General features: G+C 36.6%; 1 protein-coding gene across 1 annotated transcript; it reads right to left on the reverse strand.

Moving 5' to 3' along the window:
* LOC139707914 (cadherin EGF LAG seven-pass G-type receptor 1-like) lies at positions 1 to 26,456 on the reverse strand. Its single transcript, XM_071619908.1, has 17 exons — positions 26,252 to 26,456; positions 25,312 to 25,433; positions 24,355 to 24,540; positions 22,987 to 23,127; positions 22,158 to 22,316; positions 21,401 to 21,603; positions 8,648 to 8,777; positions 7,907 to 7,986; positions 6,824 to 6,920; positions 5,869 to 5,991; positions 5,442 to 5,534; positions 4,016 to 4,114; positions 2,938 to 3,112; positions 2,034 to 2,131; positions 1,002 to 1,142; positions 338 to 446; positions 1 to 8 (listed from the first exon to the last, which is right to left on the reverse strand). Exons 2-17 carry the CDS (start codon positions 25,408 to 25,410, stop codon positions 1 to 3), a joined length of 1,941 nt encoding a protein of 646 aa, XP_071476009.1. The 5' UTR covers positions 25,411 to 25,433; positions 26,252 to 26,456.
* Positions 26,457 to 27,842: the final 1,386 nt, after the last annotated feature.

A 27,842-nucleotide genomic window follows, 5' to 3' on the forward strand; every position in this document is an offset into this window, starting at 1 on the left:
TCAGCACCCTTTCCAAAAAGTCAGCCAAAGTCAAGACAATTGAAATTGAATAAAATTAAATAAAATCAAATTGATGCTTTCTTTTATAATTCTTTGAAACGATTATAAATTTAGACGATCTATAAGATGTCTTTTGTGACCTTTCGCTTTTATTTCCCTCTTGCGTTATTTGAACTCAGAGGGAGGGGGAATTAACCCTGCTGCCGCCCCGTCCCTCCTCCCCCCATCTCCGCCTATGGGGGGGGGGGGGGGGGCTGCACCCCTCTTATGCGTTAACATTCACATGAAGAAAAATGATAGAGATAAAAGGAAGGAAGGAAGTAATCTGTTGACAAACCTTCAGACGTCAGCACCAAAAAGGAACTTTTATCAGTCTGCTGCTCACACTGGATGATGTCAAATGGGGAAAGGTCTTCGTCAGTCGCCTTCACTGAATAAAGACGTGTCTGAAAACAAAAAACAAAAACTGAGTAGACTTTCATAGGAAGATGAATCTTATCCTTCTTCAGTGGATTTCAAGCAAGAACGGTGCTACATCACCAACTTCATTTTGAATAATGCCAAAAGCCTAACGGAAACACAAATCATTTGTACCACCAGCAATGCATATATTATGTATCATTCATTACTGAGTAAATGATACTTTTTGTTTGTCTGTTTGTTTACACGCTGCTACAATAAGAATCGGTTACACCTCGACTTAGGTGATTTGCGGAATGTTCAATATTTCTTCAGAATTCGTAGCATACCAACAATTATTTTTTATCATGATTGCAGGCAGCATCTAACTCTGCGACGTCATTACATAGCAGTGTGCTCTGTAATAGTCTACATTTATTATTCTTCACAGAGTTGAAATGCGTGGCCTCAATAATAATTACAAATTTCACATCAGCTACAACAACAACATCAATATACATATATATATATATATATATATATATATATATATATCGACAGATATGATTAATCAAAACCATACGAATTCGACGAACACTCACTGGAACAGCATTCATGTCATCGACTTCGACGAAAATATTGTCTGTGGTCATTTCGAAGAGAGGCGGGTTGTCGTTGACATCCACTAGGGAAACGTTGACGATTGTTGTGTTGGATAGAACAGGAGTGCCGTAGTCTGAAGCCTAAACATCAATGATATAAAACCAAACCAAATCTATCATTGAAAGCAGTACAAACAAAGAATGGAAATTTGACAATTTTAAATACACACAAGCATATACTCGCAAGTGCGCGGGGCATTCCAGACGATTTTCATAATTTCACATCATGTAGTTCATGAATCGACAGCTTCATGTATACATTTGTGGAATTTATTGTGGTTCTTGAGCAGAAAACCAATACTCTGTAAATCTTAAACAAATTGCACTGAACAGTGCTCATGACATAGGAGGCTCACATAAATATCATTTCAGAAATGAGGCAGTGTCAATCCATTACAATCTCGCTTGCTTAACAAGTACACCCGTGTAGAATCTATGCACACCTTCTTCTTTTGTTCTGCTTTCTTGAGCCCAAACTCATGCATTCTTAATATGGTGAGGCAACCACGTTATCATCCTTTTTCAATGCAAACTGCCATAAATTTTCAGAACACTTTTATTCCTCATTCCAATCACTTTATATTCTGAAACTCTGTACTCAGTATAACTAATTTATAGTTGTTCAAATGTAAAAGTCTGAAGATCATCCGGAGGTCTCCTTTAACATGTCCCTTGCAACTGTGAGGCTATTATTACATCATCGACTTCAGTCGCCTTACAGTTGCAATTACTGTCCCGACCGATTTAAAATACAATGCGCTAATCTTTAATTCTTATAGCTGAAATGTTGCAATTTCACCAATGATGCAGTAACCATACAATCAGCTAGACTGGCTACGTATACAGCTAGTGCCGGTAAGGCAAGATCTACGAGATGTTACAAGCGTCATCGAGAAGATAATAATGATGATAACTGGCGAAAAAAGAAAGTCCCACTCAAATGCGTCTATCACCATGCATGATAAGACTCACAGTTATTTCAAGAGTAAAGCTGCTGGTCGTCTCCCTGTCCAGGTCTGCAGTGGCAGTTGATATCAGTCCCGTGTCGCTGATTTCAAACATCCCCATGCCTAGCGGAAGCAGAAATTAACGTCGGATGTAATCTATCTGATTACTAGCTTTAGGAAATTCTAATCTATTGGAAATCTGTCTATTTCGCTCTTTCTCTTATAATGTTCGCAATTGCTCATGTTGAGCATCTTTAATCTTTCTTTTATAAAGAAAATGACAGAATTGGGGTAACCAGTCAGGGAAACATTCATTCAAAGCAAACATTTTATGGAAAATAAAAAAGACATTTGCTCGAAATAGATAAAAAAAACAATATGGCACGAAATGTCTGTACAACACACACCCATAATTATGTTCTGTGTGGTTTTGACTGACAGAGTTAAACATCAAATGTATGTATATATATATATATATATATATATATATGAAGAGTTTGTTCGCAAAAACCGACAAGTCCATATTTGCCAAATGGAGATATTTGCGATTAAAGGTCAAGAAAAATAAAGAGAATAATAAGAAAATATTTGCTTCTTTTGACCATAACTTCAAAAATGTACCTTTATATGTAGTGACCAATATATCATTTAAAAGGTATTATTTTGTACTTTATGACAGAGACCATACTTCAAAATCTTCAAAAATGGACTTATCGGTTTTTGCGAACAGACTCTTCATATATATATATATATATATATATATATATATGTGTGTGTGTGTGTGTGTGTGTGTGTAAACACATCCATTCATATTTTATACATTTATACATGTACACATGCATACATATATACATACATACATACATACATACATGCATACATATATGCATAATAATACGTTCTCATCTCCATTAGATAATCGCCCTCACCCGATCCTCCCGTGATGGTATAGTTGACTGCAGCCATGCCGTCGTCATCGGCGTCTTCGGCAACCACTTGGCATACCGCTGTCCCAAGCTCGACACCCTCTTCCACCTCCGCAAAGGGACACGTCGACGTGAATTGAGGAGCGTTGTCGTTGACGTCAGTGATAGACACTACAACCTGCAATGCGAAATGGTTCATGGATTAGTGACAGTCGTAAGAGGTCCGGTAAAACCTGGTGTGAGAACGGTGTTGAAGTCATGAACTGCGAGGGTCGTAGAAATTAGATTCAATTCCATGTACTTGTATAGTTTTTGATGTCCTAGTCCCCAAATTACTATGATTTTATACAATATCTACACTCTCATACGACCAACGTGCAAGCAGGGTGTAACACAAAACCATGTGCCTTTATACATGAAAACCACTTCATAGCAATGTGATAGACTTCGTTCTTGCAAAGTACAAACATTTGTATGCGCTTGTGCTAATTTACAATCATAACTATGTTTATGTCTGAAAAGTGTCTTCAAGTAGTAGTTAACGTTAAACTAGCTGGTGAAAGTGTATCCAAACTGTTGGACTTTCACATTACTTACTTCTCAAATTTTATGGAGCAAAAAAAAAATTGTTTGTCTTTAATCTTGATTTAAAAAAAAAAAACGCTCGGATCATCCCTCAGATGCACGAAAAATAAGTCCTTAGCTACTTTCTGTGTTGCATTTTAATGTGATCGCTCAGTATAATATCCACGAAGGTATGTTGATCAATTGCTAATCAACATCAATTCTCGTGTCAGGGTTTAACGCTAGTTGTTACTCATAGCTATTGTAATCCACAAAATCACAGACCATCTATACTCAATATTCCAGCTATAGTCAGAAATCTGAATTGCACGCTTAATAATTCCTTGAAGTACATCTTTATAGCGTGCGATGTTACACATCCAAGGAAACTCACAAAATAATAAAGATTGCTGGTCTGATAAATTACTATGAGCGGGATTGGGTTGGAATGGAGTCTGAAAGCCACTGCCGTCAAGTTTCAATGATGTCATTGTAACAACAACTATTATGTATTTACCGTGGTTTGTGTAGAAAATTCCGTGTCACTAGCCACAACGACGAGCAAGAATTCTTTCTCTGTTTCGTAGTCAAATGGTCCAGTTATTGTCAACGTCCCCTAGAGAAAACACAACAGACATTCATAGTTCATTAAACTCTTCTTCAGCGATTAATCGATGCGATTACATACGAGAGACACAATAATATCGCGCTACCATTATAGATAAGAGACATGATATGACACGAGAATTCTCTGTCCAGATTTGTCGCCGTTGTTGTTGTTGTTTTCATCACACACATTATGTGAACATAAGTATATGTTTTGTCTGTGTATTGCACCGACCAAACTGGTGAAATGAGTAAAACAGATATTTTAAAAGAACAGTGTACAATTAATGTACTGAAATCATGAGTACGTCTCTGCCTTGATTGTTTAGATTGGTCAAATCAAGTCTTATTTCCACTAATAAGGTTGCAGTTAAAACGAGGACAAGGTAATTGTTGTTATCATAATTATAGATCATAAATACGCCTCAGACCAGTCATAAAACAATTATGATGTATTGGAGTAAACTGAAACGGGTGCAACTAGCTTTACATAAGAACTTTGTGACCAAGCTTTACATTTTTATATTCCGAATATCTACTCTGTTTAACCCTAATCCCACCGGGTTTTTTTTGAGGGACTTGAAACCACGGGGGGGGGGGGGGGCTTTTTGCCCCCTTCCCTTCTCGGTCATGGATCGCGCGATCCTCGCAAAAAGGTGGAGGCCAATGTAATCTACAAGACTGTATAGTTAGATTTTTCAAATTACAATTTATGTATTTTATGTTACATGTACTTAATTTATGCTAATTTATGCAATTTTTTTGGCGTATACAATAAAACATAAAGCTCCAAGACTTCTAATTTTTGGTAAAAATATTCTTTTTAATATCCTTAACAACAATAATGAAGCAAAAATTCGGCTTCGTAATAATTTCTTATGTATTGTATTGTTTATTGAATTTCTCATGTATTTCCTTGTTTTTTACTTTTAGGTCTTTGTTGTTTTTTTCGTCAAAACTTTTTAGAGCATAATCAGGCTAAAATAAATCATAATCAGCCATTGAAAATAAAGAAAAATAGCCTTGTATGAATTAATTGCAAAAACACAATTTACATTGGATTTGTACACAAAATCATGATTTGAGCAATTTTTGGGTCGACTGATTTTTTTCAAAGGAGCGTGGCTTCACAGCGGCATACCTAGAAGCAACAAATTTGGTCTCAAAAGTTGCGCGATACTTGAAAGAAAAAAGTTACAAAATGTCGCGGCGAGAGCATCACGCGTTGCGGAATAATCACGCGAAACGTCGAGCTCCCCCCCCCCCCCCCCCGGGGGGAAATAGGGTTAAGTCTTGGCTTAAGTCCTGAAAGTGAAACTGAAATCGCAATGTCTCACCGTCACATTGTCGAGGGAAAATCGGTCGTCGTCCATGGGGTCGTTCAGTTGGTACATTACGAAGGACGTCTCATCAGCGTCGTAGGCAGTAATCTGCGGATATGAATGAATCGATGACAGTTGAAAAAAAAAAGAAAACCGGTAGTCAAGACACATAATAGCATAATTTGGTACACTTCGCATTGTAATCAATTACACAAGCGCAACATAAGCTCGAGTTAAAAAGTTAAAAAGGTTAAAAAGTAGTCATATCGATCTCCTGGGGGCATTACATGAAACGTTTTGTCCGACAAACTTGTCAAACAAATGTGCTCTCAGCCAATCAAATGCAAGGATTTCAGCAGCTTATAACAGTTTGTCAGAAATTATCTGACAAAACGCTTTATGGAATGACACCTTGAATGTGCTATAACTCTTCAAAACTCACATTGAAGGCAATTGTGTCCATCTCGTTTTCAGGTATTGAAATGTCAAACGGTTCGTCACCGAAGAACGAAGGAGCATTGTCATTCACATCCAAGACGGTTATGAGTACGTAGGTGCTGTCATCCTAAAAGGAAATGAAAGTCACGGGGACACCATTATATATGTTGTTAGTATTTATTATGTAGAAATATCAGGGATAGATATTGATAAACAACGATATTTGTTTTAATGATAAGTACGAAGTTACAATGTAAATGCAATGTAGCACACAAAAAACAACAATTGGTGCATTCCATACCTTCCACTCATTGTTTGATCGATCGATCGATCGATTGATTGATTGATTGGTTGATTGATTGATCGATTAATTGATTGATTGATTGATTGACTGATTAATTGATACATTGATAAATTGATACACTGATTTGTTGATACATTGATTGATTGGGCCTCATATCCGTCTCACTATATGAAGAAAAAGATAGTAGTAATGGCTGCATGTTTTTTCTTCAGAATAAGCAACTACGCCAAGACATAGTATATTACGATGACACACAACACCTGTAGTTTCTCAAGCTCAATTCATTTCAATTCATTTTTGTTTCCATTTCCCCAACAAAACATTACATGAAATAATTACGAATGATCTTAAGTATACCCACATTTGACTGTGAAAAAATAATGACAGTGAACAAATAAAGACATGCATACCGGCAAAGTACAAAGTTGTACTTTTAAGAACTAGAACCGAGAGGTCAACTAAAGTTGTAATAATCAATAGTTTTATGTTGTTAAACATACAATATCTGGTGAAACTGCGAACATGTGTGGATGTGTATATGTTGTAACCTAGGACTACCAGAAGTAAATGACAGAGACGAGACAAGGTTGCAGTGAAGAAGGAATGAGTAAAGAATTAATGATGAAACTCGAAGAATGAAAATCCTGGTACTCACGAATGTGCCGTCACTAACTATCACAGTGATATTGTAGTAAGGTTCTGTGTTTGTCGGATCTTCCAGATCGAGACGTCTCGCTGTTGTGATTTCTCCGCTGCGATTGAAATATTTTGCAAAACGAAAATACAACGTCTGGATACAGTTATTGTGATCAGATGTAAGTGTCCTTCTCACATTTTCTTTGTCTTCAGAATTCTTTGATCAATCCACAACAAGAGCGATTTCTAAAATAAATACATAGGCCTGCATTGAACTGTAAAGTTGAAATATGTTTGAAAAGCATTAAATCAAAAACTTAAAATTAATCACCGTACTTTGATAAAGCTCTAAACTGAAGATAAGGTAGACATTATGTCAAATGAAAGTGCTGAGAGTCCAAAAGCCGATATCGTATTAGAATTATCACAATTGGATAACATATGATAAGTAAAAAAGACAAGTTATAGAAACGACTCTTGCGGCAGCTTCCGAATGGCCCCACCCCTCCCTCCCCCCCCCCCCCAAAAAAAAGCTTTGCGTTCCTTTTGGCATGCTTTTTGTATTCACAGTATCGATGTTGAAATGGAGAGTCATGAGCTATAAGATAGAGGGAAAAAATTGTCAAATTAATGACTATCCTCTCCTGTGAGTAGCCATGTTAACGTTCTTTTTTTTTAATGAGCAATGCTAATCTATTTGAATACTCGATAATAATTATGCTGGTGTCCAAAGGCTGGGAAGTTCTTTTAAAGGGTAATTCTGGGCCAGCTAAACGTTAGAATGAAAAGAAGGAATACAACTTTATATTGTTTGTTTATATATGCGCACGCACAGACACACACACCCTCACATATGGACACACTCACACGTTAAACTTATCTGCTACGAAAGACAAAACAATAATGTTATGCTAGTAACTTCAAAATGATTATAAGTCAGATATATCGGATTTGAGACTGTCATTTATTTCTTTTTTCTGCATTCACACAAACAGTCTGGTTGATATATTTCAGTAATTTTTGTTATTCATGTGCATTTAGACATCTTTCACAGTTAAGTCAGTTTGGCTATTCTATTATGTAGTGAGATTTCCTTACTTACGTTGCGGAAGAAATGTTAAATGGAACATTCGAGCTGTCGATCGAGTATTGCAGTTCGCTATCGATGTCAGAATCGGAGGCCTTGATAAAGACAACAAAATTAAACTATATGTGACCATTTCGTTACTTTCGAAGTCATGTACATACTTCTGTTCGATCATTTTCACACTGTTTCTACTTAACATGGAATCGGCATTGATGTGGTCAATATTTGTCATGTGGCAGTTAATGTAAAGTTAGAGTTAGAATTATGCGTTTTTCTCTCTTTGTGAATCCTCATTGCCGGAGAGCGTAGAACCACGATCTTGTCAATTCCTAAGAAACCACTCCGCATTTTACAGGATTATTCTTCATTCAACAAAAAAAAAAAAATCACGAAACTAAGCAAAGATTCGCATCTACGCTTAGATTTGCCGTAACTTGTGATTCATTGCACTCTCTGATACTAGATGGTAGTTGTATGGTGGTAAAATACACAAACCATTCAATTAATTTGTATCTTTTTTGTGGAAATCTTATCTTAAAATCACAGTACAAGATAGTCGGAGATGATTTAAAAATGACTTAGAGACTCGAGTTGATAATATTGTCTGTATTGAAGCTACGGATTAATTGCTGCCACAAAATTCATGAATAAGACTGCATTTGAATCGACCGAAACGCTGATAAATCTGCAGTAATTGTGAGGGTGCTGTCGTTATGTAACAATGTTTTGCAGTCATACCGAGAAAGGCAAGTTTACCTGAACGGTGAGAACACAGCTGCCTCCGATCATTTCTTCTTCAATCTCGGCTTCGTATATACTACCGTCAAAACTCGGCGAAAATTCATTGATATCAAGCACGTCGATGATGACTGAAGCAAAACTCGATCTGAATCATAGATAGATAGATAGATAGATAGAGAGAGAGAGAGGGAGAGAGAGAGCGATAGAGAGAGAGAGAGAAATAGAGACAGACAAATTAAAGAGAGACAGAAATATATATAGACAGATAGATTATAGATCATTAGAGAAAGAGAGGAGAAATATGAACATATAGATACAGATATACGATACATTATTAAAGAAAGAGGGGAGAGATAGAGTATACAGAGACAGGTAAGATGATAGCTTATTAGAGAAAGAGAGGAAAGATGGACAGGTTTAATAGATAGAGACAGATGTATGATATATCAATAGAAAGAGGGGAAGAGAGATAAAAAGTAGGTAATAAATTAATAGAGAGAGAGAGAGAGATGAAAAGAGACAGAGACAGGTATAGATGATATAAATAGATAGAGACAGACAGATGATAGATCAACAAAGAGAGAGAGGGGAGAGAGATAGATAGAGACAGAGACAGGTAGATGATAGAAATATATAGAGACAGATATAATATAGATCAGAGGAAGGGAAAGGGGAGATAAACTGATAAATATTTCCATCTTCCTCACGCAGTCTTGCATTCATATCGTTTTATATGTGCTATATGTTAACGTATCAAATAAAACAGTATTCGATGAAGGAGAGCTACGTTACGAGTACCAGCGGTGCCGAGTATACCTCATTTCGATTCTATGGCGTTTTGGATGATTTCGCATTGCCAAGGGAAGGTACTGTGCATTCACACGATTTGTTTTCAAGGATTTTAAGGATTTGTTTTTATTTCATTTAGGACAATTTATGTATAGTTATAATAATAACTGTCTTCCGCTTATATTTGATTCCATGTTTCCTCGTAACCTGACATACCATAGTTACCCAAAAAGACAGTCTAATGAATTTCATTTGCCCCTGCTTAGAACGGTTTTAGCTCAGCAGACATTTATATATACAGGCCCAAGATTCTGGAACTCCCTTAGTCCAGACATAAAAAATGCTCCTTCTTTGTTTTCATTCAAAAAAAGATTGAAATCATTCCTTCTTAAGTCTTATAACGTAACAGAAAGAAATTAATTTTGTTTGTTTATCTTTTTCAGTAAGTAGGTTTTGTAAGCACCAGAATGCTATTGATTTTTCATAGGCTTGTTAGGTCGCGTCTTTCGCGGAATTCCGCATCGCATCCCCTGTTTTTCCTATTGCAAACTTACGTGCCTTCACAGAACAGATAATGTGTTCTGCTATCAGCAATTCCATACAATTGTATACATCACTTTCTCGTCGCTTTTAACGCTCTACACTTCTAATATGGCTAATAGTCTCTGTTGGTTTGATCTTGAATGTACCGATTGATCTAGGCTTTTTGTTCTTAGTTGTCTCGTCTCTTTACTTGTATTTATGCTTCTTCCCTTTCCCCTTTTCCACTTCTTTTTTCATCCCGCACACTTGTAGTTAAGTTTTCACCTTTTTTTTTTCTTCCTGTGAGGTGCCCACGTTGTACAAGCATAGTCCCTTGAGTGGGTACCTCCACTTTTTTTGGCAGAATGTATAAATATGTCTGTATGAAAAATGCCTAAATTTGTAATGATTATTGACAAATGTTATCCTTTGCTATCTATGTATCATTCCTTAAAACGTATGTCGAATCTATATTTTTTTTGTACATTCTGTTGGAAGAAGTGAAAATAAAACCTTTGAATTGAATTGAATTTAATGAATACAACGTTTTACAACATTACGCAGATGATGACTAGGAGAGGGTAAATGCAAACTTTTCCATACGAAGGGGTCAAACCAAACATGTAATTGAATCTTATGTGTATAAATATTCTGCAAAGGTTATAGATTTACATAAAACACTATTATTTGTTTATTTAATTGCACTACGAATACCTCTGTTCCATCCTCCAACATTGTTTGCCATTTGCCGTGAACTAATGTTCTCCAGAGAGTGAATACAACGGAATGTTCTGCCAATAAGCGAAGATAACACAACGCTTTTTCCATGATGGGCGCATAATTTTTATTACAAGTTCTGCTACCACGTGATCATGTTTGTCCAGTTACTGACTGGTGTTTGACCCATCTGTATTCGCAGTTACGGTCAGGTTTACCGCGGGATGCCTATTCAGCGGGTGTACTGCTCTTTAAAGCACTATTGGGAGCAGTGATAAAAAAAGGATGTTCGAGATATCACATTATGTACATATTTGTAGGTTAGTTGTATCACAAAACATCCTACCATGTAAAAAATTCGCAATAAGGCCTAAAATATTAGGAGATATCACTATATTTCCCACTGTAGATGATTTAGTCTGGAAAAAAAATATTGTAGCTATTGTTCACATTTTGTATATACAACAATACTTAGCATTGATGTTACAGACTGAAATTTTTCATCGGTTGTTTCTATCCCTAGCTCACATTTATATAGAACTACACACTAAGAAAAAAAGGTTCAATAAGGGAGCTAGAAGGGTTCGAAGTCGCGAAAATGGGTGCAAACTACACGATTTGAGAAAATGGTGGAACTTTGCTTCTTATATGGTTCATTTTGGGTTCGATCTTGCCACGGTCATTGACGGTGCAATATTACGCCCCAAACTAGTCTCAAAACAAAGGCCATCCTATGGTGTTGCTCGGCACTAAAATGCAATATTACATATCCTTGTGCTGATATTATGAACATATATTTTTTGATATCAGGAAACTTAAATTTCCTTCATATTCTATAATCATTCATCGAGAGTATATTTTCAAATTAAGTTGAGTCCATGATGAAAGGGGTCTACTAAAAAAACAAAAGTAGAATACCTGATTGCTTGTCTGGTATTGACCAATCACATTGTACACATAACCTAGGAGGTTTAACAGATGAAGTTCCAACTTGATGTAATTATTCAAATAGTCGTCAGATTTCTATTGCTGTACAAAACAATTCCACAGGTGCATTTGTGCCTTCGCTGATCGGGATTCGATGCCGCCGTCTCACTGAGCAATTTGAAGATTCATTGTGGACGTTTACGTAATTTTGGCTATATTTTGCTTCAAATGAAATCCTATACTTTAAGATAAAAACATATTTTTAAAAAGTCAATTCTGAACAGAAATAATAAAATTATTGTGCAAAAGTGTTAATCAGAGCTGTTTCATGTGAAAGTGTTTAAACTGTACCCTGGATAGACGGTTTATTTTATCACTTTTCCTCATGATTCTGACAAAGCAAACTGATATGAATCTTCAAATAGAATTCTCTATCAATAGAAACATCAGATTACTGCCCAGGCATGCCTATTAGAATAATGTTCGTTTTATTTCATTTTTTTTGAGCAATTTGTCTTTAACATTCACCTAACGTATCTCTTATTGGTTGGGATGTCGAAATGTAATTACCATTACAAAGACATATCTTCCTGTTTGTGGTTCATTCTTGCTAAGGTGCAATATTGAGCCCATAACACGTCTCAAAGAAAGAACCATATGGTGTTGATCGACACTTGAATACAATATTGCATACCGTCGTGGTGCTACTATGTACATGTTTTTTGAAAGACATCATAAAACTTGATGTTCTCCCATAATTTCATAATCATTCATCGGAGCATTTTTAAATGAAGTTGAGTCTTTGATGAAAGGGTCTGCGAACAAGCTAACGAAGAATACTTGACTGCTCGTCTGGTATTGACCAATCGAAATGGAATATGTCACAGCATTCCCTGCATGCTTACTGTGCGATGATGGAATCAAACCCTACTACACGCTAAAGATTTTCGTTGCGACTCGATCTCGGGACAGAAAAAAAAAGTCAATATTTTTTCAAGGCCCTCAAATCTGGAATTCCATCCACTCTGATGTGAAATGTAAGAAAACGGTACAAAGTTTTAAGGAAGCTTTAAAACGTATTTTACTTGAAAGGTTTTCTGAAAGTTACCAATATCATTTTACGAATTTATAAGAGACTAGCAAGATAGGGTGTGTTTGTGAAAATGACATCTTGTGTATTGCTAATATGCGCTGGTCCATGTTTTTGTCTGTGTATGCATGTGTGTGTATGTGTGAGTGTGTGTGTGTGTTTGTGTGTGTGTGTGTGTGCCAATGTTTTTCTCTGTATATACAATGTATTTACTTTTCCGGGATTAGTTTTAAATAAGGCCAATTGCCTTCTCACTCACCCCTTCACTTGATATCTTTTGCTGTTTGTTTGCTTTGTTTGTTTGTTTGTCACATTGTCATTTTATTCATACCATTGTCACATTTTATGTATGCATATTTTATTAAGTGAACGTAAAGGAAATGATAAACTAAAATCATTTAGAGAGCAAACTCGCGGATATATAAGGGTGCAAACTACACGATTTATTTGTAAGGGTTGATTTTTTCCCCTTTTTTTTTCATGGATTCATGCACGGTAAAGCCTAAGGGTAAAATGCATGCCCATGAAAAATGTAAGCACATGTTTCCGTGTGCTTGCAAACACCACATTTTAGAATGAATAAAGACTAGCTGTGATAGTGGAATTTCTCATGAATAAATAATAAAGCATTAAAACCTGGCTATTGTTCAACACCATTGTCAGGGTGTTAACCACATACTCCCATACACACCCATTGACCCCTGTGCAAAGTGAAAATTTTGTACAGAGGGTTGGAAATAGAGCAAAATCTGTAACCTAACTGTGAAATTGATCATGGATTTCATGAAACTGATTTGTGTTTTAAACCACCTCCAACGAAATTGTACACTATACAACTATCTCCCATATCAATGATAGTGTTATCTGATATATAGTTACTGAATTATTAAGAATCAAAAGTGGATTTTTTTTTAAACGCCTATTAATCCATAGAATACATTCGATGCAAAATAATGACATGGATGTTTCCTAGAGTGTCAATTCACGGACCCAGTAGTTTGGTCACCTGGTGTGGGCATGTTCATTCTTTTCTTGAACATGATTTATGAATTCAATGAATTGTTGAGTCGTGCAAACTTATGTGCACATAAGTTGACTCCCAGATGGCTCATTGTACAGCTCGTTCATGCGTGTTTGAGCTGAGCATCTAGCGCAAATTCCATTTCCATAGCAGATCAGCTCTTCTGAGGCTTTTCGTAGCGGCTTACTGCAACTCTGACTTCAAAATTATTTTGTCCACTTCATAATATCAAGACCCCGCAGATTCCTACCACGTGGAAAATGGTGAGTTAAAACATCATCGTAAAGCATGATTTGAAATATCCACAATGTTCTCGACCAAGGCCTTACTCTCGATATTACCCTTCATCAAATTTCTTGTATCTGTTATGTTTTTGGTTGTATAGCCATGTCTTATAATGTAGGCTTGCAGGCAGTAATATTAAAATGTTCATTTTAGAGTTCTGTTAAAACTGGCTAGTTTTATGCGTGCTGTTTTCTGTTCTATTTTGTTTTGTTTCGTAACCATTCTGTGGAATTAGAGCAGCTTTAGCGATAAAATGTCTTGCTAAAGACGTCATGGCATTCCGATTTCAGATTTCAGATTCATTTATTGTTCATTTAGGAAATTCTTTTTGTTGGTACATGGGCGTGCACATAGGAATATCTACATACATGCATAAACTCACATATATTCATGTACATGTACACATTATAAATGATACAATTTTCACTACATACACAATTATACAAGCATGATTTATACTCACAATACAGTGAACACATACATAATCACAAATTTCAAGTAATTCTTTATATTTACCGATCAACAACAAAACAAAATAGTTAAGAAAACGTGGAATCGGATATTCCTATAGGAAGTGTATCCTTAACATAACCTTTACGCCACCTCCCCCCCCCCCCCCCACACACACAAACACACATCCCCAAGGATAATACATCGCGTCGTGCCATACCACATTTGATTAATAACGAATAAAAGGAACGGAACTGAAGTTGATGAATAATTGTTGATAAACTTATGGATAAATAGACTAGTGTACTAACTAAACTTATAATGGCAAACATTGCACGCTTATCTTTATGCTGGGATAATTCTCTGTAGTCAGGTAGTGTTAGTGGTAGACTTAAGTTCACCCTGTATGCAGCAAGGCAGTGCATAAAAATTGAACTATACATTAAGCTGCCATGGAGAGAGTTATGTAGTCACATTTACATAAGTTAGCTCTTCTGCAAAATTATTACACACGCATGAACAGTGGCCTTGAACTCATGACACTTGATTTTCCTTTTCAGGTATTCAAGCAAGATACAATAATTTGCGCGCATTCTCCTGATCACGTAAACTGATATGCAATTCTGAAGGACAGAGTGATTCCTCAACAGAATATGTAAGTTTCATTAATGGATTAATCCGTAATACATGTACACTTGTATATGTATTTTCAGGTTATTGATTCATCTAGATTTTCAGCATGTGATATCCGTGAAGTATATTATATTAAAGCGTATTATTACACATGAACGCAGTTTTATCAGTTACTATAACGTAGCCACCGTTTAGTGGGTTGCGGAAAATTTGATAAGACTATAGTGCAATTTTTGATACCATCTATAATCGAGAGATATGTTACTCAAGTGGACCATTGCGATCATTCATTCTTGCCTTTTCCGTTCTACGTCTTCTCAGTTTTTTTTTTTTTTTGGACTTTTTCCTGAAAACTCCATGATGGATTGTAACTCATACAGGCAGCATCTCTACCCCGCAAGAATCTTCATTTTTTTTCTGATTTTTTTTTGATTTATTTATATATTATTTATTTTATTTTATTTTATTTTATTTATTATTATTATTTATTTATTTTTATTTTTTTTTTTTTTTTTTGGGGGGGGGGGGGTAATCTTCTTTTCTGTAACCAGTATTATCAAAGTAAATCAAATCAATGTTATGAATAAGTAGAGGGGGCTATATTTTCTCTTTTTTGTGTGTGTGGTAGCAGGATTAGAGGTGTCAACCATAATGGGCATCATTACACCCATTGCCATGGCCAGCACCCGGACCATCATCTGTGGCAAGCTCAGCAACGGCTGAATGGCTGAGGTCTATAAGTCTTACTCCTTTCCTAACTGTGTAAAATATACAGCAAACTGATGTTAAATTGGCATGTAATTTGATGTTGTCTTACTTTGTTATTTTATGTTATGAAGACTTTGAGTTGGTCAGGAAAAATGTGGGAATATTTGAATATGCCCTATGTCATAAATGTATGCAGGCCTACATAAAAGGTGTGTATTTTCATCTCAGTCCAAATTCGCCACATTTTTCTTTTCAACATGACTTTACTCAGGCTATTCCACATTTATTCTTTTTTTTTCCAGCTCTAACTTAGTGATGTCGGCATGCTGTCTCCTAATTCCCCGTCTGCCTGGAGAGGACATGCTGTATGTCTGTGACAAAGTAAGTGCTGCACTTTTATTTTTTTATGGGAGACGGGAATTCCATCTGCTTTGTGACTAGAAATATAAGAGGAATATTTCTTTGCAACATTATCATGTTTTACTTATATGACAAAGAGCTGAAATAAATCTATCCGACCGGATTTGTTTAGAAACCAATATCAAAGCTTAAAGGGATGGTATAGTATTGGTGGAGGTGAGGATTTGGGCTTTTAACTTTTTGTGATATACCAAGAACCTACTTATGAAATAATAGAGAGTATGCCATTCTAAGAGGAATTCTAAAGATTATTTGATGAAAATTGGTTTTGAAATGGATGAGCCATCCAAAAACAAAATAAAACGCAGCGATCGTGATAAAAAGTGAGTCCTATATTATATTATTATTGCTCTGTTTTGGATATCGCAGCTATTTCAAAACCATTTCTCATTATTTCAGCAAAAGACGTTAGAAACCTGAAGTAGATCTATGCAATCAATTTAATTTTCCATTTTCTGGTCAATGGTCATAGTTGCAACCTGTTAGTTTATGTAAGCAACAAAACCGCCTATAGTGTAAACGACCTATTTCCTTCGAAATTTTATTCAGTCATTATTTATTCATGCCAAAATCTCTTTCAGAACCTGGCAGGACTAAATCCCACAATCTTCACTGTGAATGCTGCGCACTATTTGGCTGGATGGTTGTGAAATCTGCCCGAATTCCTGTATACAATCGTGTCTTCCTTCGCTACAATGTTTCCGGCCTTCTGTGCTCTGTGGCTTTCAGTATCCCAGACAAGGCAGAAACACCCGATGCATACTTCAGCAGTACATTGCAAGCCTTGATCTGAACAGGCAACTATCACGAAGAAAAACCTACGGCATTTCATTAACAATATTGTTCAATAATTGTCTTGATATAGTTTACCAGCCTAAAGTTTTCATGGTGTATACTTTTACAAGGAATTGTCACCAGAGAAATGATGTTGTTCAGCTTGTCCCTCCGTTCGTACATCAGTCTGTTATCGATTATGGCAACGTTGTATCACGAAGGGAAATGAAACGAAAAGTACAAGTGGACAAGTTAATGCAGGGAGATTACTTTAGCAGTTGAACACATCGTCACAAATTGAGGAATATCGGAAAATCCGTTGAAGAGCTATATATACACATATATTTAGAGTTTCAGTGCCGCCATTACGAGATGAGAAAGCTACATCTTTGACGTCAACCATGGAAAATTATATAAAGAAATGTAAAGAAAATAGGCATAGTTTCACGTTTCTAGCATTACAAAAGGAGCACTTGATTTACTTCTTCCAGAAGGGGGTGGGGGTAATATTACCCTTAACATTATGGCAACGACAAATAAGTGGAGGCAATTTGTACTTTTCATTTAGAATCAGATTTTATGGAATTCCCTTGATATTTTCTTCATATACGTTTCCATACATGAAAGTGACACTGAAACTTTAAAAAATGCATAACTTCCACTGGATCATACGATTTTCCATGTTCACTTATGTGTTCTTATGATATTGCTCCAATCCACGGGTACATTTGGGTTTCATTCCCCTTTAAGTACTGTTTGAGGTATCCAAATGAAACTTTGCATATGTATGTACGATTGGATGAAGTTACTTCTACCACCTTGTGGGTGCCAGCGTTCAAGGTCAAATATTGTAGGTCATTGTCAAATTCTACAATGTCATTTCGTGCTCTTTCTTTGTATCTCACCTTGTAAGCACTGTCGACATAGTATTGTGGTGTTCTTTTAATAACTTTCCACACTTTTGAGCTATATGACCACCAAATTCACTCCCCAGAACATCTAAAGATGGCTGTCAAGTGTTGATATTGGTGAAGTCCGACTCCGTCAACAGTCAAAAAGTCAATGAGCTTACATTTGAAAATCAGTGTAATCACAAATTCGATATGTGGGCAAGACATCACTTCGCTTTTACCTTGTTAGATGGTGAATATTTGTGAAGCTTCCGTTTCTAATTCATACAGCATCAGCATACCTTATGTCTGAGAATAGTGGTAAAGAAGATTAGATACTTTGGCAACAGCGTGTAAAATTCGCAAAATTTTATTTTGTGCCTTATTTGCTGAACAAACGTCGTAGGAGGACTACAACCTGCCAGGCAGTATGGCGGAACAATTACTCTATTATTAGCGTCATAGAATAAATGACAATGATGTAGTTCTGAAGCATGCTATTCATTAGATACTTTTGCAATGACTCCATGTATACTTTTAATCGAACTAGGTATATAATCACCAATGTCTTGTACTTGAATAACGACAGAATGATTTCGGTGAGGAAAGTTTTCTGTCACGTCATTTAGGAATAAGGGAACGTGTCAATATTATGCTATTTGTTCCATAGTTATTTCTGAAGTGGTTAAATGTATTTTCCTTAAAAAAAAATCATTTTATATATACCTACGTTGCATCCAGATGCCTATTCGTTGAAAAATATGGGCAATGTATTCAAAGGACAAAGATCATACACTAATGGGCCTAGGGTATACAACATTTCACTCGTTGTTGTTGTTTTGCTTTGTTTTGTTTTGTGGGTTTTTTTTGGGGGGGGGGGGGGGGGGGGGGGGGACACGGTTCAAAGTGTCCTGAAACCTTGTATAATACATGCATTTAGTCATGTATGATGCCAAACTGTTCCCGCTCATACAAATGCAGCCGTTTCAAGGAAATAACATAAGATTATTCTTATACTCCATGATTTGGTAATGCTTAAGTGGTTCATAAGAGTCCAGTGAAACTGTGTACAGAACAAAAAGTGGATTTGACAATGGTATACGATATCCGCAATTTACTCTTTGACGGGGTCTATCATCCGATTAATATGTATAAGCACGGTAGTCCCCTATTCGGAAACTACAAGTTAGATAAGCTGCAATCATTTTGCACGCGACCATGGCGTTATAGCCAAAGGTGATCTGCAAATCCCTGTGTGCCTACAGAGGATTGGAAAACGTAACAACTTTCTATGTATAGAACAACGAAACAGAAACTGGTGCATGTATTATTCTCAGTCACTTTGTTAGTCATTATGATGATTTGCTCATTGCAGTTCCGGAATCTCAGCTCGAGGGACTCGAATTGATCACCCAAAACAAAATCTGAATACATAACCATGATAACTGCGATTCTGCCTAGTCTCCATTGGTAGCCCATAAGGGCTGGTATCAAGTTCGATTTTCATATTATAATTATACCTTGTATTTAGATGTTTTCATCGAAATGCCCGTATACCTGAATATGGTATGCGTATGTCAGTTAAGTATCTAAACCATAATGAATTGTAGTCGTAATCTAAGTGCCAAGAATCTCATGATTTGAATAAGTGTGAACACCAAGACATGTCGTGATAAGGACTTTAAGACAATTGGCATCGTCATTATAAAACAAACTCCTAATTGTAAGACATGTTTTAAATTTTAGATAAATTCATGTCTATGCTGGAAACATATCTTTTTGATGATTCATGATGACGTCACTGTTACATGAATATTGTACGCATGGAAATATGTAGGCCTATTCGTTTAAATGCATACAAACAACTTGTTAAATCCTCTTACATTTTTTTTTTTTTTTTTTTAGATATGGTGCATACTTTAGAAATGTACGTAGCATGCTTTTGTTTTTTGAGGCTTTGTGTACTGGCAAAAAGCATATCTTATTCTTATAGATTATGTGAATAAGTACGTATTCAAGTACGTTTTGAATAAAACGTATCCAGACAAATGTATATCATATTTTTACCTCTTCCTTCATGCAGATGTATGCTCTTGCCTAGAGGGTTTGTTTGATAGATAGTGATAGTGCTCACCTCATTGGAAAGGTAATTGGGTAAATATTTGGTTTTAGTATGTCATTCAAACACAACTATAAGTTAACTTCTACATTAACATTTCAAAACTCACAAATTCCACGCACACATTTCATGATTCACAGGATCCAAATTACACCAATCTTATTTACTTTGCAGAGTGCAACAACAGCATAAGTTTGATATACTGAGCAAACAGGCTTGCATTAGTTCGCACTATTCAAGGTTTAAAGTAGTTAAGTAACCAAATTGTACCTTGTTATGTATATTAAGTATATTTACCTTATAGGTATAATGTTGCAAATATGTGGTGCTTATTTCATCCATAACTGCTGCAAAATTGCTTCTTTAAAGGAGCCAATCAGTGTCACTGCCTGTTCCTCTAGAGACGCAATATTGCCCAGTAATCTCAAGGTTCACTTGAGGTTATACTGGGCAACATTGCGCCTCTAAAGGCGTAGACAGTGACACTGACTGGCTCCTTTAAAGAAGCAATTTTGCTGCAGTCATGGATCAAATAAGCACCACATAGGTGCAACATTATACCTATATATATGGCACAAAATCGCACCCTCAAAAGAGGCTACAATCTTGGAACTTAGGGTGCTTCTTTGCACCCTCACGAAAGGTGTAAAGTTGCACCAAAAGTAGAGGCAAGAGAGGGTGCAAAGTTGCGCCGAAAATTAAAGGGAGAAAGATCGCACCCTCAAGAAAGGTGCATCTCAGCACCAATTAGTGTGGGTGGAAAGATGCACCCTCAAGAAAAGGGTGCAACTTAGCACCACTTAGTGTGGGTGGAAATATGCACCCAAGGGAACCACTTCGCACCCTCAATAAAGGGTGCAATGTTGCACCTTCTTTGGCGGTGCAAAGGTGCACCCACAGGTTGCAAGGTTATACCCTTGCGCAAGGTACCACTTTTGCACCCATTTCTCGAGGGTGCAAGATAACACCCATAGGGAGCCACCAGTGTGACATCACTTTGCACCCTTAAAACATTTCATTTGTGTACCTTACTATGACAATTTTCTTGAATTTTGTATGATTTCTGATGATTTTATTCTGTACATATTTGTAGGTCTTAAGTTTTGTACTTTTGTTATGCTGTTTTGCTTTGTTCTGTTTTGTTTTGTTTTTTTTTTTCTACTCATTTTCAGTTATGTAACTTTTGTATTGTACAATTCATTGTGTATCGTGCATTCTTAATTCACGAACTGGCTGAAAAACAGCCTCCGGCTAAGCCCGGTACCGTGACAAAATAAAATAAATGAATGAATGAAACAGTGCTAGGCAACGGGTGATTTTCTTATCACCTGGCTGAAGGAAAACGCTATGGGTAAAACATCTTGGGAGGGATGCGAAGAATAAAGTAATAATGTTTGATCAAATGCGTAGTTCTTTTATTCACCTGTAATACGGTCCACTCTCATCCCGAGCCTCCACGAGGAGGGTGAATTGGTGAACGCTCTCTGCGTCCAACCCGGTGTCGTTCGCCACTGATATTTCGCCGCTGTCGGGGTCGACGTTGAAGATGAACTCGCCGCCCTGGGACACCAGCTGAAGGTAGTAGACGATGCCGGCCGTGGCCCCATCAGAATTGACGGCTGATACCTGCAAGGCAAGGGTGTTGTTTTTAGCGATTATATTACCAAAAACAGGCCGTTAAAATCCACCTACAGGAATTTACGTTTGACTTCTAAATATTACCGCTTGCCTTTCAAATTCAATCGATTGTAAGTAAAGATTAGGGAGTTATAATCCATTACAAAAATATTTCTGAAAAACTTAAACGGCGCAAAATGGAATGAGTCAGAACGGATAAGTTCCATCGACATCGAGGAGGAATTATAGAAAGATATCTTGGAAATTTAACGTTCTACCGGTTTCTATTTGAGGATGTATGCACTGCGAATGCATGTTAACTTACAATGATTTGTTACACCCGTGACGTCACTTACGTGACCAAAAAATGTTAATGATTTTCTAAAGAAGTGCCATATGCCTTATCATATTTTTTCTACTACTTTGCTAGTATTAAATAAGTTTAAGTTTTAGGCCTACTTAACGAATAAAAAAATGTTTCTCGGTATTGATAAAGGGATTAAGGAAGAAATAAAAAAAAATCGAGTGTGACGTTGTCCCGACGAATGATTATCGGTACTTACGTTTGCAACGATATCTCCAATCATCGCATTTTCCGCCACAAGCCCGCTGTATTCGGGCTGGCTGAAGTCGGGCGCCAGGCCGACTGTTAACACGGAGACCGAGATGTTGGCCACAGCCTGTGGACACGGCACGTCCGTCGTATTGTCCGACACAAAGAGCTGAGGACGAAAATGACATCCATTGAGAAATAGGAGCACGGAGAATGTTAGGCAAGAGTCCACAGAAGTAGCCTGTACCTCTATTTGTGTGACGGATCAGATGGGGGGGGGGGGGGGATGTGATTTGCCCTCATGGTACAATTAATAGGTGATAACTTACTGTGGAATATTTCATCTATTTCATCTGGATCAGCATTTCTACCAACTTTTTAAATACCGATTATGAAAGTAATGAAGTCTAACGCTATATGCTATTGTACATTGGCATGCTTTTGTATTTAAAAGTTGTTTTAGCACCAATTAACACTAAACACTTCTAAAGTTGTTGTTAACAATAAATCAATCAATCAATCAATCAATCAATCAATCAATCAATCAATCAAACAATTAATCAATCAAACAATCAATCAATCAATCACTATACGTAAAATTGATTTATACATACCTATTCCTAATTCCGGCAATTCGAACCTACTGGGATTCAAAGCAATCATTTCTTGTGTGTTCATGATTGATACCCATATCCTATCCAAATTTCTTCAAAAGTCTTTGTGCATAAATTGTACCCAGAATAACTAATGCATTCAGTATCGGCAGCAGTATCGCCGTTTATTACCACTAGGGCGGAGCCGAAGTGTGTTGAGTTGGAGGGAAATGATATTCAACTTACTTGTATTGTGGTGTCTGCCGTGATAGATGATGGGTCGCTGAGTGTGATGAAGTAAGACACAAATCTGCCATTATCAGTCGATTCAACGAGCGAGAGTTTGACAGCATCGGGTGGGTCTGATGTAAAATTTCCCTGAAAGACCTGTGATCAAAACAAAATTTGTGAAAAAACAAACAAACACAGAAATTCCATTACATTCAAGTTTGTGACATTTTCTTCAAGCGAGAACAGAAGAAAAAAAATACATAAAATGACTTAACAAGATGCAGAACAAAATATGATTTTGAACGAAGTGCGCAATACAAGAATTCGACTGTTCAATATATAGGGAGATCCACAGTTGGAACAACAGTTTCTTTGGTTTGTAGGTCTCCCTTATTTTTCATTCCTTCCTTCTCGTACCTACGCGGTTATATGGTATAGTCATACCTACTCTAGCAATCACCTGTTTATAACCACCCCTTGCCCGTAGCGAACATGCAGCATTCCTTCGAAAATAAAGAAGTAGTTAGGAACCCGCGCATAACAGCCATCTGCCTAACGCGACCAGCACAGATCAGAGATTTGATTTCTATTCATTGGACGACCGAAAAGTGCGGACAACATCCACTCAGTACATCAAAGAAAGTCGATGTCTTTACGAGTTGTTGTTGCTGGTTTTTTTTTTCAAGAAAGTATAAAACAATGTTCAACAATCTCTTTTTCAGTGATATCCATCCGAACGGTGTCTACCACATTAATTTGTGTCGTTAAACACTTATGGGCCTTTCCGAGGCATACTCTGTCACCGGCACATGTAGTTCATAACAAATCCAGTCACGCCCTTCCAGGACTCACAATTATGACATTGAATGTTGAAAGAGAAGCATCCCCGCCGAATAACTGGGCAATTTGAAATGAAATTTATTTACAGATATATTCAACTTACTATAAACATTGACAACATACGATATTACAGTCAGTGAAAGATTAACACGAAGGAAATAACAAGCACACAATATTCTGTATGTGAATGGTAATTTATGACAAATAGAATGCGCCTTTTGGTTTGACAATGCTTCAGATGTGCCAGTGATATCTTTAGAGGACAGTGTCAAATGTCAGAATGGTAGGTGATTACGTATTCTGCTGGCTTTTGTATTGGGGTGTTTTTGTTTTTGTTTTTGGTTCGTTTGCTTGTTTGTCTGTTTCTGTTCATACAAATAACGTCATATTGCTGCATCGTTGTCTAAGTGAAATCTTTAGGGACATCGATAATTTCAATTAGTGGCTACCTCAGTGAACATGCCTACAACGACCACCTGCTTGTAACAACCACGTTTAGTTTGTTTCCCTCGAGTGGTCGTTGTAGTCAGAGCCCTGACATACCAAATCTTCGTCCGTCACACCGATCATCAACCGCTCGAGGCTGCCAGCCTGGAGTAGGAAAGGGTCGTCAGGCGATATTTCGGCGTTGAATTCGTTCTCGACGAACCTCGGACATTCGTTCACATTGTTGACCGTCACTATCAGCGTGGCTTCTCCGATCATGGTGCAGTCGTTAACTTGGACAGCCTGAAAATGGAAAAAAAAAGAACGTGATGTAGAATAACTCGTTAGATATTGTTTTATGACAGTTCCAAAATATTAAAGGCAAAACAGTCAGTATCAATGTAACTTGTGTCTTATTCTTAAATGTGACTGACAATCTCGTCAGCTTCCTAAATAAAAATTAGACACACACACACACACACAATTAAATGAATGTATAAACATATATGTATGTGAATACTATGTGCATGTGGAACTATATCATAGCTGCAGAAAGAAGCTTACGTGCTTCGATTCAAAAGACCAGAAGTATTATCTACTTTATATCTGTCTTTAGTAGACTTGAGGAGCTTGTAAGTATGTGACATAAGTGATAATTTCGGAACAAAATGAATTATGATTGGTCAACACTCAAGAATAAGTTCTAAGCACCTTGATTCAAGGGATAATATGGGTATCCGTAATAGATGGAGACGGATAGAAGCATCATTCCTACTTGAAGGGCTTACGCTTTGCTGGTGTCATCTCAAACATTTTCCTCTCGTCTTGATTCTACTCTATTGATCTATCAGTTTTTACATAACCGAGTCACGTTTTTCTCACTAGACCGTTCACTGTTACCTTTCTTCTTTCTATGCGTTTTTGGAATTAGGTATACGGTATGATAATATATCATAAAATACCATAAAAACAGTTTGTGTGCACAGGCATTCTGAGTTAAGTTACGACATCAAGGGTCTACCAGTTGTAGCAGTTGTCATCAGCGAACATCCTTTCCAAGACGCCATGGTTTACCTGCATAGTAATGTTGCAGGCGGTGAGGGCGTTTTCATAGTCCAGTTCCCGCAAAAGACTGATGTCGCCAGTTTGACTATCGATTGCGAAGAAATCCATGCATCCCCAGTCACCACTTTGCCCTAAATCAATTCAATTCATATTGAAATCAAATATTATTACCGATATCACATTTTTGCCGAGACAGTTACACAAAACAAAGTGTAATGCAAAAATATATGAACATAAATATGTTAAACTATTTGCTAAAAATCGTTATTATTGGAAAAGAGAGGCTCAGACAAGTTCATAGAGATGTGGGTCACTTAAATCGAATCAATTTGAATCAATAAAAAAACTCGATTTTATCTTTGTAGCCTGAAAAAAAAAATATCGATACTGAATTTGCATCATGTTCCCCCTTGAGGGAAACATAAACATTACATAGCCATAACAATTAATTTCAGCATGTATGTATGGTCTATGATGATAGGAGCACATTGCCAGCGGCAAACATCCGTTTCCATGACAATATCAGCTTGAAGTCCTGCTGACGAATCAAATCCTTGCCATCGTATACGATGAATACTAATTCAATTGGGAACGTATTCTGATATTACAATATGAGTGAGAGAATCAAAAGTTTGTTCCTACGACATTAGGATATTGTTTCTGTGTTTGAATGCGTTGTATTTGGGGGATGTACGAGCGTTCGTTGTCTGTGTTGTCTGCCGCGACGTGTTTAGTCTTTTAAAAGTCTAGTTATTTCCGTTCACATTCCCAGTGCAGAAAATCAAAAATACTTTCGGGAGATGTTAATCATACATAGATATTTTCTTTCATTGAAATATTATTTTTGCAAATCTTTCAAAAGAAAACATAAGTTTTACTATGATTATAATAATGATATATCATGATTCTGAAATCAAGAATGTATACATGTATCTATGTCTATACTCACCGATGAAACTATAAGTGACGTTGTTATTTAAAATTCGATCTTGGTCAAAGGCAAACACAGTCAATACGTCAATCGCTGTAGTCCTTTCATCTTCGTAGATATAATAGAAATCTTCTTCAAACTTGGGTGGCAAATCGTCCTCATCCTCAACGTATACGATGAGCACGGCGGTATCGTTTTTTTCGATGCCGGTGGGAAATTCGCAGTCATCCTGCATTTAAGTGAATGTAAGTAATTTGCGCGTCCCCGATAAAGTGGCCGCTGGAGGTTATATGGAATTGCCCTATTCTTGTTCATGAGATTATTTAAAGATCTATAGATTAAGGCCGGCAATATTAGGTTGCCGGTTTCGATTGATACAAGCGGACTGTTTAATAACTGGTTTGGAATGGTTATTGTTTCATTGTGGTGGATAATACTATACATATATAAATACATGAATACATGCAATACATAAATATGAAAACACACACACACACACACACACACACACACACACACACACACACACACACATATATATATATATATATATATATATATATATATATATATACATATATGCTGCATTTAATCTAGGTTCAAACATGTTGCGAATTCACGTATTGGCCCCAATGTAGCGAAGAATAAACCGGTAATGCAATATTTCACCAATATATAAGAAAGAATGAGTTTATTGAGCAACTCAAATTTTCGGTGGCTTCCATCCACCTTCTTCAGGAAACTCCTGAAGAAAGTGGATGGAAGCTACCGAAAATTTGAGTTGCTCAATAAACTCATTCTTTCTTATATATTGGCGAAATATTGCATTACCGGTTTATTCTTCGTGATATATATATATATATATATATATATATATATATATATATATACATATATATATATATATTCATATATATATATATATATATATATACGGTATAGTGAAAACTTTTAGCAAAGAAAATGGGTTTCCATCGGTTCATCGGGATTCGACCCGAGACCACCGGATTACTAAACCGGTGCTCTACCGACTGAGCTATAGAAAGCCCTATATCGCTATTCAGTTCAAGTCAAATCAATTCAATTCATTTATTTTCACACTTCTCATTTATGAATATTACATCAGAAATAATATTACAAGTTATTCTACCTTGAAAACAACGCGCAGAAACAAACAATATACACGGTAATAACACAGCCATTGTAATGATAACTGGTCGAAATCGAAAAGGGGTTGAACCAAGCGAAGTATGATGGGACCTATATGAGAGCAAGCTTGTTTGGCTGTAAGCCCCGAGTAATCAGTGTTCGTGAAAAAGAAACGAAGAACGGATAGAAGATAAGACCAGGCTAGTTAATGGTTCCAACTAAGAAACGTGGGTTATACCTATGTGATAAAAAAATTTAAAAAAACTATAATAAAATGTTAACCATTATTCTGACCGAGCTATCATTCATTCCCGGAGTAGAACATAGCCTACTTTGGTACTATAAACTGTTGTTGCATTAAAACTAATACAAGGTTATTTATGTTCAGTAAAACACAAAAAGTAACATGTACAGCTATTAAGCCATTTGGTGCCTGCTGTCAAGCTCTGGATAGAGAGTG

This window comes from Diadema antillarum, unplaced genomic scaffold, assembly GCF_040938485.1.
Source record: "Diadema antillarum isolate AM-2024a unplaced genomic scaffold, OU_Dant_1.0 seq00001284_RagTag, whole genome shotgun sequence".
NCBI lineage: Eukaryota > Metazoa > Echinodermata > Echinoidea > Diadematoida > Diadematidae > Diadema > Diadema antillarum.

Bases quoted from the DNA above. Each gene is read 5' to 3' on its own strand.
- LOC139707914 (XM_071619908.1), bottom strand. From the start codon at position 25,410: ATGGATTTCTTCGCAATCGATAGTCAAACTGGCGACATCAGTCTTTTG. The intron at 21,604-22,157 runs GTAAGTACCGAT...CTTGCCTTGCAG, and splicing joins TTGGAGATATCGTTGCAAAC to GTATCAGCCGTCAATTCTGA. The intron at 7,987-8,647 runs GTAAACTTGCCT...GTCTTTATCAAG, and splicing joins GCTGTGTTCTCACCGTTCAG to GCCTCCGATTCTGACATCGA.